General features: G+C 47.9%; 1 protein-coding gene across 3 annotated transcripts in view; it reads right to left on the bottom strand.

Moving 5' to 3' along the window:
• Ifnar1 (interferon alpha and beta receptor subunit 1) overlaps nucleotides 1–18,140 on the bottom strand; it is a 39,839-nt gene that overhangs the window by 3,536 nt on the left and 18,163 nt on the right. For 2 of the 3 annotated variants that reach the window (XM_050164823.1, XM_050164822.1), the window contains exons 2-10: nucleotides 13,298–13,421; nucleotides 8,428–8,606; nucleotides 6,629–6,783; nucleotides 6,395–6,536; nucleotides 5,579–5,693; nucleotides 3,121–3,320; nucleotides 2,732–2,871; nucleotides 877–1,024; nucleotides 7–146 (exon numbers count right to left, since the gene is read on the bottom strand). In XM_050164823.1, coding sequence (XP_050020780.1) covers nucleotides 7–146; nucleotides 877–1,024; nucleotides 2,732–2,871; nucleotides 3,121–3,320; nucleotides 5,579–5,693; nucleotides 6,395–6,536; nucleotides 6,629–6,783; nucleotides 8,428–8,606; nucleotides 13,298–13,421 — 1,343 coding nt within the window. The remainder of the gene's footprint in view (nucleotides 1–6; nucleotides 147–876; nucleotides 1,025–2,731; nucleotides 2,872–3,120; nucleotides 3,321–5,578; nucleotides 5,694–6,394; nucleotides 6,537–6,628; nucleotides 6,784–8,427; nucleotides 8,607–13,297; nucleotides 13,422–18,140) is intronic. The other variant, XM_050164824.1, reaches the window with a different exon arrangement.

The raw sequence follows: 18,140 nt of genomic DNA, 5'->3' as shown, positions 1-18,140 counted from the left end.
ACTTACCTCATGGATACTTGGTGGAGGCTTGGGTGATGAAAAGACATGGCTGAGGTCTTTCAGGATGCTCTTCCCAGCATAAAAGACCAGGGCACAAAAAAACAGAATGCCGAGTCCAGTCACGGCCCAGATTACAGGAGAATTTCCTGAAACACACGAGGACGTCGCGTAAGCACATGAGACAGTCAGAGGAGAGGAACGAGTGCCCTGAGAACCTTTGGGAGCACTCAACACACCGCTGTGGGCAGTGGCAGTCACACTTAACGGCCGCCCTGAGAAACAACCCTGCGTTCAAGAGGAGAACCGTACGAACAGAGTGGTCTCATCAGCTGGGGTCCCCCGCACCCGCACAGTCACAGCGTTCGGTGGCTAAGCCAGTCGCTTCCAGGAAGTAAAATACAAAGGAGAATGAGGCCCAAACACATGAAAACCTTCATGAAAATGTCCATTCTCACAGGTTATTAAAGACCAGAAAACGGGAGCACTCCCAGTGAGTGATCTGGCTGTCTGCCAGCGAGCAAGGACTGAAGGCGGTTGTCACCATGTGAGCACTGCTGTGTGAGCAAGGACGGAAGGCGGTTATCACCGTGTGAGCATTGCTGTGTAAGCAAGGACTGAAGGCGGTTGTCACCGTGTGAGCAAGGACTGAAGGCGGTTGTCACCCTGTGAGCAAGGACTGAGTGAAACAGAGCGACAGGAAACACGAACTGGGAGACCGAGTGTCCCTGGCCCCGGAGGACTCGCTGGGCTCACTTTTGATTCCTGTGGCTGAGGAAGGACATTCTCTACCACTGGAAGCAAAGGGAATTCTCCACCAATCCCAATGCGGCACTTTATCAACCCGAGCTCCATTGAAGACATGTAGAAGATGCTCACCTGCCCTTGTTTTCTCACACACCCTTTTACTGAAGTTGCTGCTCTTGTGCTGCGAGGCAAAGGGGTACACTCTCGCTTCCACGCAGTACACAGTCAGCGGCGGCAGGTTCATGATGGTGAACTCTGGGCTACTCTGCACCACTTTTCTCTATAAGAATAATAAAATCCGTGATGAAACTCAGTCCTTCATAAAATCTGGCAGGGAATATGCACTTTCTGTTTTTCTTTTCTCTTCATGACTGGTCTCTTCCAAACACCTAGCCGGTATGTAGCGAAGCAATAGAAATGCTTTAAGTTACCCATTATAACCAAATCAGAGTTAAAAATCTGTCACCAAAAAAAGCATACGATGCCTCCCTCAGGCAATTTCATCCTAACTGCCACTGCCGCATACCGGTGGGGACAGTTAAGAGCAAGGGCTCCAGTGGCCGCTGTCCCCAGTAAATCACCACGCAAGCTGCACTGCTGGTGAGGTCCTCTCACTGGGACCTTATTTCCCGACCCTTGACGGAGAACCTGTCATTGCTGTTTGCACTCTGAGGGAGTGCTATGGACACCCAGGAGAAACCGTGATGTTCCCTATCCACTGAAGTAAGGGCGGCTTTACCACAAGGAATTCCCAGGCACAAATGTCATTCTTATAAAGGAACCTTAGTTTAGGACAGTGCTGGGAATCACGGTAAAATGGTTCTAATGCCATAGCAATAGACTCAAGTTATATTTCAAGAGCGAAGTAGAGGGCTGGCAAGAGGGCCCAGTGGGTCAAAGGGCTTCCTGAGAAGCCTGATCACCAGTTTGACCTCTGGGAGGTATAAGGTGGAATCACTTCCACAACCTGTCCTAGAAGTTCACATGTGCCCTTGGATACACACATAATAAACAGGCAATTGTAAATATGTGCGTGCACACACACACGCACATGCATACTGTGGGATAGAATATTTGTTTAATTAGGTAAAGGTGTGTTGCGTTTGTTTATGCAGCATTTGCTGAACTATGTAGAGATGTGTGGCTCTCTCACCTTGCCTGCCCAGGGCACCTGACTGAGCTAATAAAAGGCACAATGGCCAATAGCTAGGCAGAGGAGGGATAGGCAGGGCTGGCGGGCAGAGGGAAAAGGGGGGCCAGGCAGCCTAGGGTCAGCTGTCCAGACACAGAGGAAGCAGGAAGCAGGATGGACAGTACACAGACGAGGGAAAGGAGCCTTGGAGCAGCACACAGATGAAATGAAATGGGTTAAGTTAAAAAAAAAAAAAGCTAGAAACAAGCCGAAGCTAAAGCTGAGCATGCATAGTTCATAATAAGTCTCCTGTTATGATTTAGGGGCTGGTGGTCCAAGAAAGCCTGCTACACACGCACACACACATGCACTCACACACATGGTCACTAACACACACGCGCGTGCACACATACACGCACTCACACACGGTCACTAACACACACGCGCGCACACACATGCACTCACACACGTGCTCACACACACGCGCGGGCACACATGCTCACACACACGTGCACACACATACTAACACACATGACCACGCACACACGTACTTACACACAAATACACTCACATACATGCACACACACACATACACACACGCACACATGCACTCACACAAAGTAGGACCCAGATGCAGGCAGCCCATAACTGTCCTGCAGAAACATGGAAAGGCTGATACTGACTCTACCGCACACAGCCGCAGTCATAAATGTCTACAAGACCCACCTCCTCTCATGCACACATCTTAAAGCTACGACTTACGTCTCAGTCTCTCTCTCTCCCTCCCTCCTCGGTTTCTTTCCCAAGCTACAGTTATGAGGTTTAAGTCACAAAGTTTACTGTGTAGGCTTTTACCTTAGTGTTTGAAGAGATTTCCCAAAAACTTATTTCGTAAGTTAGTCCCTGACACTTGCTGGAACTGTCCTGACAGCTCACGTTGACAAGCAGAGACTCCCCAGTGGGAGTGATGGCTACGGTTGGAGGACGAATGGCAGCTGGGAACACGACAGAAAAACGAAGAATTAGACACCTTAGAACAGTTCTCACAAACTTAAACTAAATGAGGAAATTAGTCTCAAGTGAAAAAACTGAGGTAAGGCATGCATGAACCACACTCGTACCCTTAGCTCTCAAGAGCTCAGGCAGGAGAATTGCCATGAGTTTGAAGCCAGCCTGGGCTACACTGAGTCCCAGGCCAGCCTGGGCTATAGTGTCAGATGTCGTCTCAGAAAAACATGGCTTACTGTACTTTTGGGAATCAATAAGTTTCTCTTCAGACCAGAAAGATGTGTTGTTTCCATGTGAGGCTTGTACCCGGAGGAAGAACGTTCCCGTGTAAGTGGCGTTTTGAGGAAAGACACAGCGTGGAGTCTGGACATTTGCACAGGCAGGCACTGGTCTCCATTGATCTGAACATCTTTCGGGAACAACTTTTGAATAGCCCCTTTGAAGAACAGAACAGATGGTTAAAGTCAATCATGAACTCAGTAAACACGTACTGAGGATTTACAATACGTCAGACACTAGTCAGCGCTATGGTCCCAGGGACAGCTTCCCCATTTAGGAAACTCGTGGGTCAATGGAGGAGACATTGGTCCCAACAAAGGAGAGTCGAGGATGCTCCAGAGTGTGCGCGGACTTCTTGGTAATGTGCAAGCTGTTCCTCTGTGTGTGTGTGTGTGTGTGTGTGTGTGTGTGTGCATGTGAGTGCCTATGTGTAGGTACACGTGCATGGGGGGGGGGGCAGCGTGTGTTTATGTAGGCCTTAAACTGACACAGGGTGTCTTGTTGCTTTCCACTTAACTGAGGTAGGATATTTTACCCAGCTTGCAACGTGCTGATCTGGAAGGTCCAGCTAGCCAGCTTGCCCCAGAACCCCGTCTGACTTTCAGGGGCTGCCACACCTGAACCTCAACTCCGGCTTGCGCTTGCATGGTAAACGCTTTATCGGCTAAGTCACAGCTTCCAAGTACATTTCTTTTAAACAAATTATTATTAAAAGGCTGATATAAAATTCAGAAGTAAAAACTTACTAAAAATGTTGCCGCGAGAAGGGAGTCTCAACTGCGCAGGGGCCTCCAGGATACATAGGATGTAAGTAGGCAAGCCTGGGGGGGGCAGCCCCAGGCATTGTGGGTATGGACACCCCTGGCTGGTGGTCATAGGTTTGATAGGAAAGCCCCGAGGAGCAAGCCAGTAAGCAGCACCCCTCCATGGCCTCGGCATCAGCTCCTGCCTCCAGGCTCCTGCCCTGACTTCCCTCGTGGTGGACTATGATATGGAAGAGTGAGCTATGTAAACCCTTTCTTCTCCAACTGCTTTTGCTCACAGTGATGCATCACAATAGGAACCACAAGTAAGAGAGCCCAGTTATCTTTTCTTGAAGCTACTTCTGGCTCTCACATGCTAAACCACACTACTCCGCCATGCATGTGCATGCGTGTCTTCCCATGTCCACATTCAAAGACTTCAAGCTGGTAGCTTCAAAGTGGCCATGATGGAAACATTTCTGCCACAAAGTCCTGCCAACACGACAAATAGGGACTTTCCCTTCTGGACAACACCCCAGCAAAAGTGCCACAACTTTTCCATGGCGTCCCTTACAGAGCGCATCCCACCAAGGGGGAGTCCCTCCCTGAGGCTGGAGAAGAAAATCTACTGGCCAAGACACTAGAGCTCAAAGCATCTCAACCGAAGGCCAGAACTGCACACCTCCTAGGTGCTTTCCTCAGGCATTCTGCTACCTGGGCACAGGGCCCCACATAGAATCCGGCCACACATAGCCAAACAGACCCCAGGCCACCTCCCTTCATAGACCAAAATTGCCAATGGCCCAAAGATTTCTGAGATAGGTGGCCAGTGCCAAGCCTTTTTGTTTTCTTAAGTCACTTCTCCTTGTCCAACTGTCTGTTCTGCTCTTCTCTGACACCTTCAAGGCTTCTGCCCCCCATACTGCACACTTCCTACAATCCCTCCACAGTGTGGGCAAGAGCTGAAAAGACGGTGGCTGCTTTGCTTTTCTGTCAGGCTACACTGTTTGGCAGGAGGAGGGCTTCTGAAGATTTAGCTTAAGGGTCCATCCGCCATTCCGAGTTAAAGGAACGGCACACCTCCTTTGTGGACATGACCTTTGAGATGAACCCTTAACCCAGGTGTAGAGGTCACAGTCCCCTCCTAATGGCCTCTGAGATGCGGCCTTGAGTTCTACAGCTTCAAGACAGGGCTTCTGGCCACAACCGCAGGAGAAAGGCAGGTTTCGGATGAAGCCACCCTCCTTGGAGACATTACTTCTTTTTCCTTTGTGTGTGAGCCGGCGAGTGTGCACACACGTGGATGAGTATGGTGTGTGCATCTGTATATGTGCTGGGATGTGTACGGGGCCAGGACCGGCCACCGCGTGTTCTGTCACTTTGTGTGTGAGCTGGCGAGTGTGCACACACGTGGATGAGTATGGTGTGTGCGTCTGTATATGGGCTGCGATGTGTATGGGGCCAGGCCCGGCCACCGGGTGTCCTGCTCTATCACAGGCCACCATGTCCCCTTGAGACCTACAATAAGGGAACCTATAATAAGACTCGCCCACTTTCACCCACTCACTTTTTTCACAGAACAGCTCACCCACTTTCAGTCAGTGGCACACAGAGGCAGCGTGAATGGACATCAAAGCATACTGGGTAAAGAACAGGTAGGAAAGGGACTTACGGGAGCCACTCTGCTCTGAAGCTCACGTTTGGAGATGCATAGTCCCAGCTGAGAACATAGCTCTCACCCTGGGCATCCACTTCTAGGTTTTCTGGCACAGGCAATCTATTTGCCTCTAGAAGTCAAAGAATCCATTAAACATACATTTTTTTTATAAAACTTTTTTTTTTTTTAAATTATGTTCTGCTGGCATTTAAGTATGTACACCAGAAGAGGGCACCAGATCTCACTATAGATGGCTGTGAGCCACCATGTGGTGGCTGGGAATTGAACTCAGGACCTCTGGAAGAGCAGCCAGGGCTCTTAACCTTGTAGCCATCTCTCGAGCCTTTAAACTAGTGCGACAGAACCGTATTTTTCCTGTCTGATTTTAAGAGACAAAACACACTACATTTACAGTTAAAACCACGAACAAGCCCAGTTCCCACCCCTGACCTAACTTCTGGTCAGCTTGGCAGTGCTAACACTGCGGACATTTCATCTGCAGAGGCTCTGGATACCAACTATTCTGCCAGCAACTGCATGAGGGATTGCAGGCAAGTAAAAAAGCACTATGATACTATAAAATTTTAACTTTTAAGTAGAATTTATTATTATTGAGACAAAAATTACTAAGTAAATGACTTGATTCTGTAAGCGCTATTACCCTCCCTTCCTTCTGTGTGCCTGTGCTGGACAAGTGTTCAATCACACGCCCATACCCAGTGCTCTGTTTTAATAATTAGTAAACCTCCATTCAACTCCGTCTGGTAAGATGTGCAAATTCCATGCTGTCCGTGGTGGGTTACTGACCGAAGGTCAAGAGTTCACGCTTACTTGTGGTGTTTATACACTGCACCTCACTGAAGTTGCTCTGCCTCCCGAGGGACAGATGTATCGCTTCAACTTTTAAACAGTAAGTAGTCTCTGGTGACAGTTTTAAAATCTTTTCTATGCAAAACTTAGTTGTGACATTTTGCTACAAAAAAAGATAAAAAAAAAAAGAGTCACAAGTTTAGAATTCACTCAGGGCCTATTTCTCACATGAAATTGGGGTCAAGAGACACTTACGGTCACACCTGAAGACTTCTGCCAGAACACTATCTGGTACTTGAAGTTGAAAATTTCATCTGCCCACATATTCCCACCTTCTCCGGGTTGAGAGATGTGGACTAATATAGCTTTGTCTTCAGCTTCCAAACGTACTCCCGGGGGGCCAATGTGAGCTGTTGACAGCAGAGAACAATTATAGAACTTCAGAGACCCCTCTAAATGTTCATGACAAGCATCGGCGTGGAGGTAAGAAAGAGGACAGTCTTCATGGGTCTGACGCTTTGGGAGGACACGGCAGGAACAACCCTAAACCAAGGTCTGCATGCAGGCGCTGCAGACAAACGTGAAGAGCAGGAAGGGCACAAATAGGAAAGCCAGCCGCTCCGGAACCTCTGAGCAGAAGCCCGAACAAAGCACCACGCTGTGCAGACGGCAGAAAGGCAGCCCAGGTCCCGGGGACCACATGTGAACTCTCTAAGACGGGACACTGAGGGCACAGAGTGCATGAGAGGGCTCAGGAGGAGTCAGACGTGTGGTTGAAAGCCGTGCAGAAGGAAATGGTAACAATTTAAGAAGACACTGGGGGCTGAGGAGGGCCAAGAACAAAATCCCATTCAGGTTCTGGAATGATCAGCCTGGCCAAGGGATAGGAAGCAGCGAGGTCAGAAAGAAATCAAGAGAAGACGACAACGGCCTCAGTAAAAAGGCAAAAAGGGACGTTTCAAACATCCTCACGTGACATTTGTGAGGTATAAAATGTAGAAAAGGATCAAAATGAGTCTAGGGTCGAGCAAATTACCAGCCGATGTCATTCCCTGAGATGGCAAGGGCTGCAGGAAGGGCTGTGAGAGAGACTGAGAGCTGTGCTTGACCATTTTCACCGTGAGACGGCTTTGCCTTCTCGGCAGACACTGGATGGAGAAGGGGACACCAGTCTAATGCTCAGAGGGAGCATGGGGCAGGGAATGGAATGCTGGGAGTCAAAAGCAGGTCCAATGACTTAGGCTGGCTGCAGCCCACACTTGACATCTCCTAGAGAGACAACAGGACACCAGGAGACTCAGGAGCGAGCAGTTCCCGGGGAAGCTGGGAGAGAGCTTTGAGGGACTGGAGCCCTGTGCACGCTGCACTCAGAAGCACCCTCCTGAGGACCGGGAGAGCACCCGGGAGAAGAGGTGGCCGCTGCCATCTGCAGAGGTGACAACATGTGAGAAGCAAGGAAGTGAACAGACAGCAATGAGAGGGACATGGGAGGAAATGACAGTGGATACAGGCCAGGCCTGAGGACGGGGACAGGGCAGGGCGTCTTCAATTCTGGTCTCTAGGTCTCTTTGTGCTGCCGCAGAAATCACGGAAGCTGTTGAAGATTTGTTTACACTGGCTATGGACTCTGACACTCAGCAATACTGCCCATGAAAGTAGACAAAATTACAAAAAGTGGGTTCACAAAGGTAAAACTATCAGACACTGTTACAAAAGTAATTTCCCAAACCAAGAACTTAACGGCCTGATTTTAAGAAACCTACATTAAAAACATCTCATTACCCTGTGAACTAACCAGCACAGACCACATCCGCAGCCAGTAGGTTCTCGCCTCCTTTCAAAATTCTCTTTATACAGACAATCAAAATATCAAAACGAATGAGGCAATAAAGTCTCTGGATTACTAGGGAGCACTGACCTTAGGGACTCCTAAAAGGCTCCTGGTGACCACACCCAGAGAGCCACTAACACCAGCGGGAAGCAGCAGTACCAGGCTGACGACTTCTCTGGTGACACTTTACTAGGGAGCGGGGCGGCCAGGGATTCCTTCTCACCTCTCTGAAATGGAATGAACTGCTCGACCTCATTCCACGAAGAAGTGCGCTTTCCTTTCTCAGCTCTCACACGAAACTTCATGTAGGTGAAAATATCTGCATCCCGTAAAGAGAATTCGCATTCGGTCCCCGTAATGTGTTGACACTCGGGCATCTTTAGCCAGTTCTCCATCTCGTCTCTTTTAATTGAGAAAAAAGAGTGAATGAGCTCACGTCCACACAGAAGCTGCAGAGACATGTCCTATGCACCGTCGCAGTTCGCTTAAGAACTTACTTCCCATGCTGAGCGTCACCGTGTGCCGAGCATGTGAGCAGAAGGGAAGGGTCAGAAACAATACCAACAAATTAACAACAGCTGTAGAAAAAGGCCACGGGCAAAGTGCGCCCAGGAGGTGCCCAAGGACAAGCCCACTAAGAAGCTTGTCATTTGGGACAGCAGAGGCTGCCACCATCAGGGACAGGGACGTTTCTAAAGCAGAGGTCTTCAAAGGTCATGTGCTTTCTAGCTTCCCATGCTGGGTTACTACATGAGCTGAGCCATAGAGCGAGGTGGTCAGATCTACTTGGGAAGCCTGGACACAGGCCTCTTGGTGCTGCCCTATGACCTCCACCAAAGTCCATCAAAGTCCACCAAAGAGGTGGCTTCATAACGACAGAAGAAAAACATCTGGGAAAAATAAAATGGAAATTATACTTAAAACAATATTTCCTTTGGGATAATGTCCTGCTAACATTTACCTGGTTACCTTTTGATACCTTTCTGATACATATGAGCTACGTCACTACGTGGAATAAGTCAGATATTTAATTTTTGTTATTGCTGGTTTTTGAGACAGGTTTCTCTATGTAGCCATGGCTGTCCTGGAACTCACTCTGTAGACCAGGCTGGCCTCAAACCTGGGGATCTCTCTGCCTCTGCTTCTGGAATGCCACCATCACCTGGCCATTTGGTCAATTTTTAACAAGGTTTTCACGTCAATTCTCTGAGTGGTTACATCAGCATTTCAAGGAACCAGAAACAAAAGATCTATGAGATAGAGCAGATGTGGCCAGCCTAGGACAGCGGTGTGACTTCTGGACCTGTGTCTCTGGACTTCAACTTCCTTATGGAAGCTTGGTAATAGGTCTGATAATCGATGTGGGATTCCCTTCCATATGCTATGTGTATGTTTTATTACTACTGGTTAATAAAGAAGCTGTTTTGGCCAATGGCTTAGTAGAATAAAGCCAGGAGGAAAATCCAAACAGAGATATATAGAGAGAGTAGGCAGAAGCAAACAGCTGACAGGCAGTCATCGAGGAAACAAGACATGTAGAAAATGAAGTAATGCCATGGCCACGTGGCAATACACAGACTAATAGAAATGCGTTAATTTAAGATGCAAGAGCTAGCTAGAATACGCCTGAGCCACTGGCCAAGCAGTGTTGTAATTTAGTATCATTTCTGTGTGATTATTTGGGTCTGGGTGGCTGGGAAAAGAAGTGTGGTTTTCTCTTTACAGATGATGACTGCCTTCAGACCCTCGACAAACAGACTGCCTATCCTAGGATAGACTCAGTACTGTGTGGCATGATTTCCTTGGCCCAATCTCAAAGCAATCACTCTAATTCTTCAAAGACTTCTTCTAGAATTATGTGCACATGTGTCTATGTGTGGGCATGTGCACGTTATTGTGGGGAACAGCTAGAGCTGGGGTTCTAGGTGTTGTGAGCTGTCTGACCTGTGCTGAGCACCTGAGTTGGGTCCTCTGCAAGGCCAGACACCCCCCAAGCCCTCTCTAGAGCCCCTTTCCCCTTAGTTCTATTACAACACCAGAAACAAAACCTTGGTATGTCAATGCAAACAAATGGATTCCAGCAGAAATGTCCAATCATAAAATTTTAAATGACTTGTATTAATAGTCTTAAAATGGGGCATGGCTGGGGATGGTGATCCATGTTTAGAATCCTAGCACTGGAAAGGCTGAGACAGGGGGATGAACCTTTGATGCCAGCCTGGGCTACACAGTAAGTTTGAAATCATTCTAGGCTATATAGTAAGACTCCACAAATAAACATCTAAACAAACAAACAAAAATAAGAAAAATTAAATAATAAAAAATGTAGTGAGGGGTGTTGCTCAGTGGTCAGAGCTGGCCTAGCGCGTGACTGGCGACGACTGACTGCGTGAATATGAAACTCGCCCCACTGTCCTCTTAACCCACCACGATGGTTATCTGTGTCCTTCCGTGTTCCTGGAGACGGAGCTCAGCTGTCAGTGGATGGCTACTGCATTCAAGGGAGCTCCTTACAGTGGGACGAGTTTCATATTTTCTTAGAAAACACTTTATCATACTCACAACTACAGCAGAATACAATTTGAAACATGGCTATCTAACTGATACAAGACTCATTCATAAGTTTAGTCTCAAGAATTAACTTCATGTTCTTTATCGCTCCTGACCACGGAGGCATTCAGGAAAGTACGTGATGTAACAGGCTTCCAATATCTGTTAAGTAAAGAGTGAGTATCACACACAATGTAGATCAGTCTTTCCGATTGGTTTCCCTAGAGACTGTGTCTCCCTCGGTATTCCAGGGTGGCTCGGAACACACAGCATAGCCCAGGATCGCCTGTCATTGCTATCCTCCAGCCTCTGCCCCCTGAGTGCTGGGATCCTAGGCGTGAGCCACTCTGCCTGCAGACAGGTCATTTGAGACATAGTGACAGTGATGTTCTAGATGCAGAGACTGAACGGCTCACTCGTTCCGTCTCTCATCAGTGCTGCCCGTCCACACGGTGAGGAACACACAGTAGATGCGGAGTAGGCCAGGTCTGCTCATACCCCAGCTCACCACTCCCATCACCCTCTGGGCACTTCAGGTTTGGCTTAAATAAATTATTTTTATTTTATTTAAAACATTTTTTTATTTAAGTATGTGGGTATGTACGTGAGAATACAGGGCCCACAGACATTGCCTGAGCTGGAGTTACAGACGGTTGTGAGCGGCCTGACCTGGCCACGGGTCCCCAGGAGTGCCCCGAACTGCTGAGGCATCTCCCTAGCACCACAGAGTACTTTATATAAAACCACTCACTCTGTGCTCAGACAGACTTTAGAGCTAAACTCCTCCTCCTTCCCAGAGTACCTGGACAGCTCCTTTAGAACCACGCTTCCTTTCACTCTCAGAACTGCCCGGACTCGGATGGTAAGTTACTCACTACCACAGCTGTCACCTCCATTAACACCACAGGGACAACGCAGACACTGACAGCAGCGGAGGGCAGACTCAGTCTGCACAACTCCGCCCCACTGCTGTTAGTGCGCAGGTCTCTGCAAGGGGACTGCTTGCAAGGCCAGCAGCGCTACAGGGTGAGGACGATGCATCTGCCAGGACAGAGGGCACAGATGACCGTAAACTGGGTCTGGGATAATAGTGTTTGCGTGAGACTCTGGCCGTCTGCTCTTATGGGTAACTTTAAAGGCATCTGGGAAGATCCCCACTACACCTAAGTCAGCCGCTGGGTGAAGAACCCAACCTAAGGCAAAGAACAAATGGTATCAAAACTCAAAACGTAATGTACGGGAAACCCGCTAGAGAGACAACGTGCCTGTGCACACAGACACAGTTAGGAATCTCTGGGTCACTGTCTTAGTAACACGTGGAAACACAGTGCAGGGGTGGGGGAAGCACTGGGGTCCTGACACCTTCCTTCACTACTGACTCCATCCTACACAGGGACAAAGGGGTGCATCGGGACCCCACACCGAGCAGGGGATGGGGGGCAGCACCTCCTGAGATGGGCCCTCCTTAGGCCTGCCTTAGAGGGCCTCTGTTGATCGCCCTGGCAAATGGGAGACAGAAAGTCAGTGCTGAGAAAGAGGCACTGACGAAAGCATTCAGTCTATGGAAATGCAGGGTCTGAAACACTCATGCATATGAACTGTATCTAATCTAGGGCTGGAGAGGAGGCTCAGTAAGGAGCAGCACTCACTGCTCTTGCAGAGCACCCACATGGTTCACAACCTTCCCTAACTACAGTTCCTGGGAGTCCAGTGCTCTATTCTGGCTTCTGGCCTCCACAGGCACCAGGCATGCACATGGTTTACACACACACACACACACACACACACACACACACACACACACACAGAGGCAAAATAGTCATGCACATAAATTAGCCTAATTTTTAAAAAGTGAAACCTTTGTGTATGGCAGTAATGAAAGGAAAACTGACTGCAGAAGGCTGTGAGAGGCTGTTCCAGGACCCAGCATGTCAAGACAGTTCAGACACCAGAACACATTTAGTGAATATGTGACATCCATGCAGAGAAGGGATGGGAGAGGCTGTGTACTACTCTCAACCACAGACCTCAAGAAACGTCTTCTTTGTTTGTTTGTGTGTGCGTGCGCATGTGTCTGTGCAAACACACCACAGCACATGAGTGGGGGGTCAGAGGACAACTTGCAGGAACTGGTTCTTTCCTTCCACGCAGGTCCTGGAAATCCACTTAGTCTCTCAAGCTTGGCGGCATGCACTTCTGCCCGCTGAGCCATCTCACCAGCCCTTCGGCTCAGCTCGGCCTCCACTGAGACAGTCACAAATGTGATGGGAAGTAGAACTCTATGATGAAAACGAATGCTTCCCACATTAAAAAGAAATCATGGAGCCGGGCGGTGGTGGCGCACACCTTTAATCCCAGCGCTTGGGAGTCAGAGGCAGGCAGATCTCTGTGAGTTCGAGGCCATCCTGGTCTACAGAGAGTTCTAAGACAGGCTCCAAAGCTACAGAGAAACCCAGTCTCAAAACAACAACAAAAACAACAACAACAACAAAACAGTTCCAAAAAAGCCCCGTATCATTTCAGCAGGCCAGTTAGTCACCTACGTTTGATATTCTGCTGAGAAAGTCACATTGTTCACTGACTCTTCATTGCGGCCCCACTTTAGGGTAAGGCTGTCATCTATAATATAGACGTCTATATCCCCAGGAGGTTCCAGATCTTCTCCACCTAGAAAGCCAACAAACAACAAAATGATTATTTATATAAAAATATTTTATAAATTGTTATTATTCACATCAATAACTCGACTGTTTGCATTCCTTTCCTTTTTTTTTTTTTAAGCTGTGATGTCTAAGAGCCACCACCACACCAGCATGTACACTAACCCTCTGGGTGCAATAGGGGCACACACACACACTGGCGGTCACCAATGGCTTCACCAACTGAACTTCAGATCTGCTTAACAAGACAGAAACCCTTCCTGGCACCGGAAACTTGTCAGCTGTCCAGGCCTACTGAAGTCATGGATCTTGGCAGAGAACCTACAAATGTCACTCTAATAAACCATCATAATCCCTAACTCTGTTTTAAATGTTTGTCCTTACACCCCCAGGGAAGTGTACTTCTCTGTGCAGCAGAGGGAGAGCATAACAGAAAAATAAACTGATCAAAATGCAAAGTCGTGGAGTCCCAAGTTGTACCTAAGGCTCAGGGACCGCTGGGGAAGAGGGAGCGTTAGGAGCCAGGGAAACAGGGAATTGACTGTGTCTCCTAGCAATGCCAGAGGCTACATCCATGACGGCTCCCCAACATGACTGCCTGACATGACCTAGCCGAGCACGTCACCATCAGACATGCTAACGTGGAAGGGAAAAGCTCAGGAGGCCTCTGTCCTAGAGAAACAAACGAAGAAGTACGGGCAACCGGGAATGCAGTCAGCACGTCCATCATTGGATGTCCAGTATCAAATGGTCAGCCTGAAAACACATACGCCGGAAACATTATACAGATTAAGAAGGGTGTTACTTACACATTTAGGAATACGTCCGAACACACACACAGTCACAGGAAAAGAGACGGTGAATCTGAGAGAATGAGGACAGGGACTGCTGGTACGTGAGAGGGTACGGACTCCAGTTCCTAGGCTGGAATTTTTAATCTTTTCATATCTGGTTCCACTGTTATGTCCTATATTGAAAACGTCTGCAGCAAGGCCATCATGTCCTATCCTGACACGCTTCTAACCCAGAAGTTTACAGATTACAGTCAGATTACATGAGGAGATACCGGAGAAAACATTTTCTGATTCTTTTTTCTTTTTACCTGCCGGGGCGAGGTATCTATCAAGTCTCTCCACTCTCAGTATTTACTTTCTCAGTGTTGGGGATGAAAGTCGTGGTCTGGCATATGCTAGGCACTACATCCCTAGGACCCCATCAGAGCCTTTGAACTTCACCCCTAACCTGCATCTGTCCTGCTCTCTGTATCTTCTTAACTTGGGCCCCATTCCATTTGTTGGAATTTACAGATTCTGTGCAGGAAGGGCAGTAACTGGGCATATAAGATTAACAAAGGATCCAATAGCATTTGTAGCAGTTATAATATTCTGTTCATAATATTCGTTTTCATATTTATATGTAGGAGTACTTTGCCTGCATGTACACCATGTCCTTGTCTGGTCAGAAAAGGCATCAGGTCTACCTAAACCTGGAGTTACAAGTGTTTGAATGCTGCCACATGGGTGCTGGGAACTGAACTTGGGTCCTCTGAAAGAACAGCCAGTGTTCTAAACTGCTGAGTCATCTCTCTAGACCCCAGTTCATAATATTTTAATCGAAATGAATGTAAGCCCAAGAGGAAGTGGAGATCTGATGAGGTATAGCCAGGGAGGATGTATCTTCCTAGTGCTAACTGAAAGAGCCCAACGGTAGAGGGATTTTGGTACTTGGGTGACCACTCCTAAGAGAATGGATGGTGTAGGAACTCAGCAGAGTCACTGAACCGGGAGGATATAAGATGAACAGCTGAGGTTTCAGGAGTACTGTGACCTTGAGGAATCCCCTAGGAAAACATTGCAGCCATCCCATGACTTTGGTCACAAGACACCTCAGGCACACCTGAGGCCCTTGCATTATTGTGTATTGCAAACGATATATAAGAAAGGACTAGAGTCCTGTGGCATGCAATGCTCTCCTTTAGGAAGACGTGTAAAATTAGATTAGGGACCTTGGTATGATTTAATACTTTGAGTAACAATCAATAAACATGCCTTTCTAAGGCTGTTAGGGGTTCAGCCCCTCAGAAGAGGCTTCAGCATTCCATCTTGGAGTGCCTCTCTTCAGCTGACCCGTGCTGTATGGTGCGCCCCAACAAATGGAGATTTGGCAATGAGAGTTAACTGGATTCTGTTTTCACAGATTTTTTTGGTGTCGGTAATAATAGTCAGCCTCCCCTCAGCATGGAGCATACCATTTCTTAATTGTGTATGTGTCTGTGTGTGGGCACGTTCATGCCAGAGCGAGCAGTGGAGGTCTGAGGACAAACTGCTGGAGCTGGTGCTCTCTCTCTCTCTGTCTCTCTCTCTGTCTCTCTCTCTGTCTCTCTGTCTCTCTCTGTCTCTCTCTCTGTCTCTCTCTGTCTCTCTCTGTCTCTCTCTCTTTCTCTCTCATGTAGGTGGGGCCTGAACTCAGGTCCTCAGGCTTGGGGGCAGGTGCCTTTTCCTGCTTAGCCATATTGTTGGTCCAGCATGTAAAGTTTATATAGGGGCATTCCTTATAATTTTTTAAAATTTGCTTATAATTTCAGTTGTCTCCAGCCTTTGATGTTCGTCTCGAAGGCCAGTAGGGTGTACTGTTTTCTGAAGTGTGATGTAAATATAAAGACATACAGCCATACATTTATGCACTAAGATTTCATTAACATGTTGAACAATTTTCTTGGTCTAAAGTCCAAGATGGCCCTTGCTAGGATACAAAGCATGATTTAATTTAGTTAAAAATTTTTTGACATTTGGTCTTAGAACCAACATTACAATCTCAAATTTAGAGTAATAACTCATTTATTTTTTAACATTATTAACCCTTTAGGGGGAAGAGAGGATTAACAGAAAGAGAACTAGGAAGGAGACTTTTAAATGAATAGTCAACTATTTTATTTTAAATATTTTAAGAAAATAGCTCTGGTTGGGTGTGGTAGTGCACACTTTTAATCCCAGCATTCTAGAGGCAGAGGTAGGTTGATCTCTATGAGTTCCAGTTCTGCCATGGCCACACAGTGAGACCCATCTCAAAACAACCCAACTCTGGCGTGGCGCGGTAGCATATGCCAGTAACCCCAGTCCTCAAGCAGCAGAGGCAAGAGCCTTCAAGTTCAAAGCCAGCCAGGCTACATAGTGAGAGCCTGTCCTAATAAACACAAACACAAGAGCAGGGAAGGCTCAGCTGACAAACGTGCTGGCTGCGCAAGCATCAGTGCAGTGATAACTTATTTGTGATCTAACAAATAAAGCTTGCTTGAAGATCAGAGCGAGCCACTTGTAAGCCATAGAGGCAAGGCACTGGGGGCACACAGTTTTAATCCCAGCACTCAGGAGGCAGAGTCGGAAGGATCTCTGAGAGTTCAAGGCCATCCTGGACTACACAAGGTAAGTCTAAAAGAGAATCAGAGCCAGGCTGTGGTGGCTCACACCTTTCATCCCAGTACTTGGGAGACACACGCACACCTCTGATGCCAGCTCTAGGAAGGTGGAGACAGACAGGGATATGGCTGGGCAGAGAGGGGGATATAGCATTTAGTCTAAGGACTTGTAGAGATGGGATACCCATTTCCTTCTGAGCATTGTAGAGGTGACTACACTAGTGGCTGACTGCTCAGCTTCTCTGATCTTTCAGCTTTCACCACCTAATATCTGACTCCGGGGTTTTTACTATAAAGACCAACCAGAATTCGCGCTACACACAAGGACCTGAGTTCGCCTCCAGCTGGATGTGGCAGCAGGCGCCAGTCATCCCAGGGCCCAGCAGATGGCAGCAGGAGGGTGCCTGGTGCTTGATGAGTGGCCAATATATTATCCAGCTCCACGTTCAGAGACCCTGTCCAGAAAAGGTGGACAGCACCAGAGCACAGCACCTGACAGTGACCTCTGACCTCCCGTTTCAGGAGCACATAGCAGCACACTGTGCACACAGGCACACTTCAAAACAACAGCCCAGCGTAGCTAAGCCACAAGGCTCCCAGGAATAGACTCACAAGGTACGATTTTCGATTCAGTCAGTAACTGGTGCACAGTGTTAGGCGAGCTAGTTAATGTCTCAGGGCCTCAGTTTCCTCATCTGTGGAATGGCGGCGCTGAAAGTTTAGTTTACCTCTTTAAAAGACTTAGCGGCGAGCCCAGTAAATGCTCCTGTGAATTATGCTTTAGTCCAGAGTTAGGTCAGTTCTTCTGAGACACATTCTCACCATTATCCTCTCTCCTCAACCCCGCCTCAGTCTCTCCAGTGCTGGCACAACTGGCTAAAATTAATTTTTTAATGTACACCCTCCTCAATGTCCATTTTACATGAAAATAGGGAGGGGTTCCCTTTTATACTGAAGTAAACCCGATCGTGAAGCTTTCCAAGACCAAGGGCTTCAAAACATCACCTGGGGCTGCGTCGGGCCACTTGCACGAATTTCCAGGACTGGGTGCTATCTGCAGGGTGAGACTTGGGGTGTCCCGTACCTTTCTAAGAGCAATCGGGACTTACTAGCAGCCTCACAAAACCCCAGGAGTCCTGGCTAGCACGCCGGGCTGTCTTCCTCGGGGTGCTTAGGCCACTGTGAAAAGATCGCTCTTGTCTATCCCCCATAGAGAAGTCATAGCTCTTCTGATGCAACAAACTAGCCCGGCGGTTTCCTGGCTTGCTTGTTATTGTTTTGGTAGCCTGCTGCAACCTCGGCTGGCCCGTT

Source organism: Alexandromys fortis, unplaced genomic scaffold, assembly GCF_014885135.2.
Source record: "Alexandromys fortis isolate MF-2015 unplaced genomic scaffold, M_Fortis_MF-2015_v1.1 scaffold_162, whole genome shotgun sequence".
Classification (NCBI taxonomy): domain Eukaryota; kingdom Metazoa; phylum Chordata; class Mammalia; order Rodentia; family Cricetidae; genus Alexandromys; species Alexandromys fortis.
The sequence above is the reverse complement of the archived record's forward strand: the minus strand, read 5'-3'. Positions and strand labels throughout refer to the sequence as shown.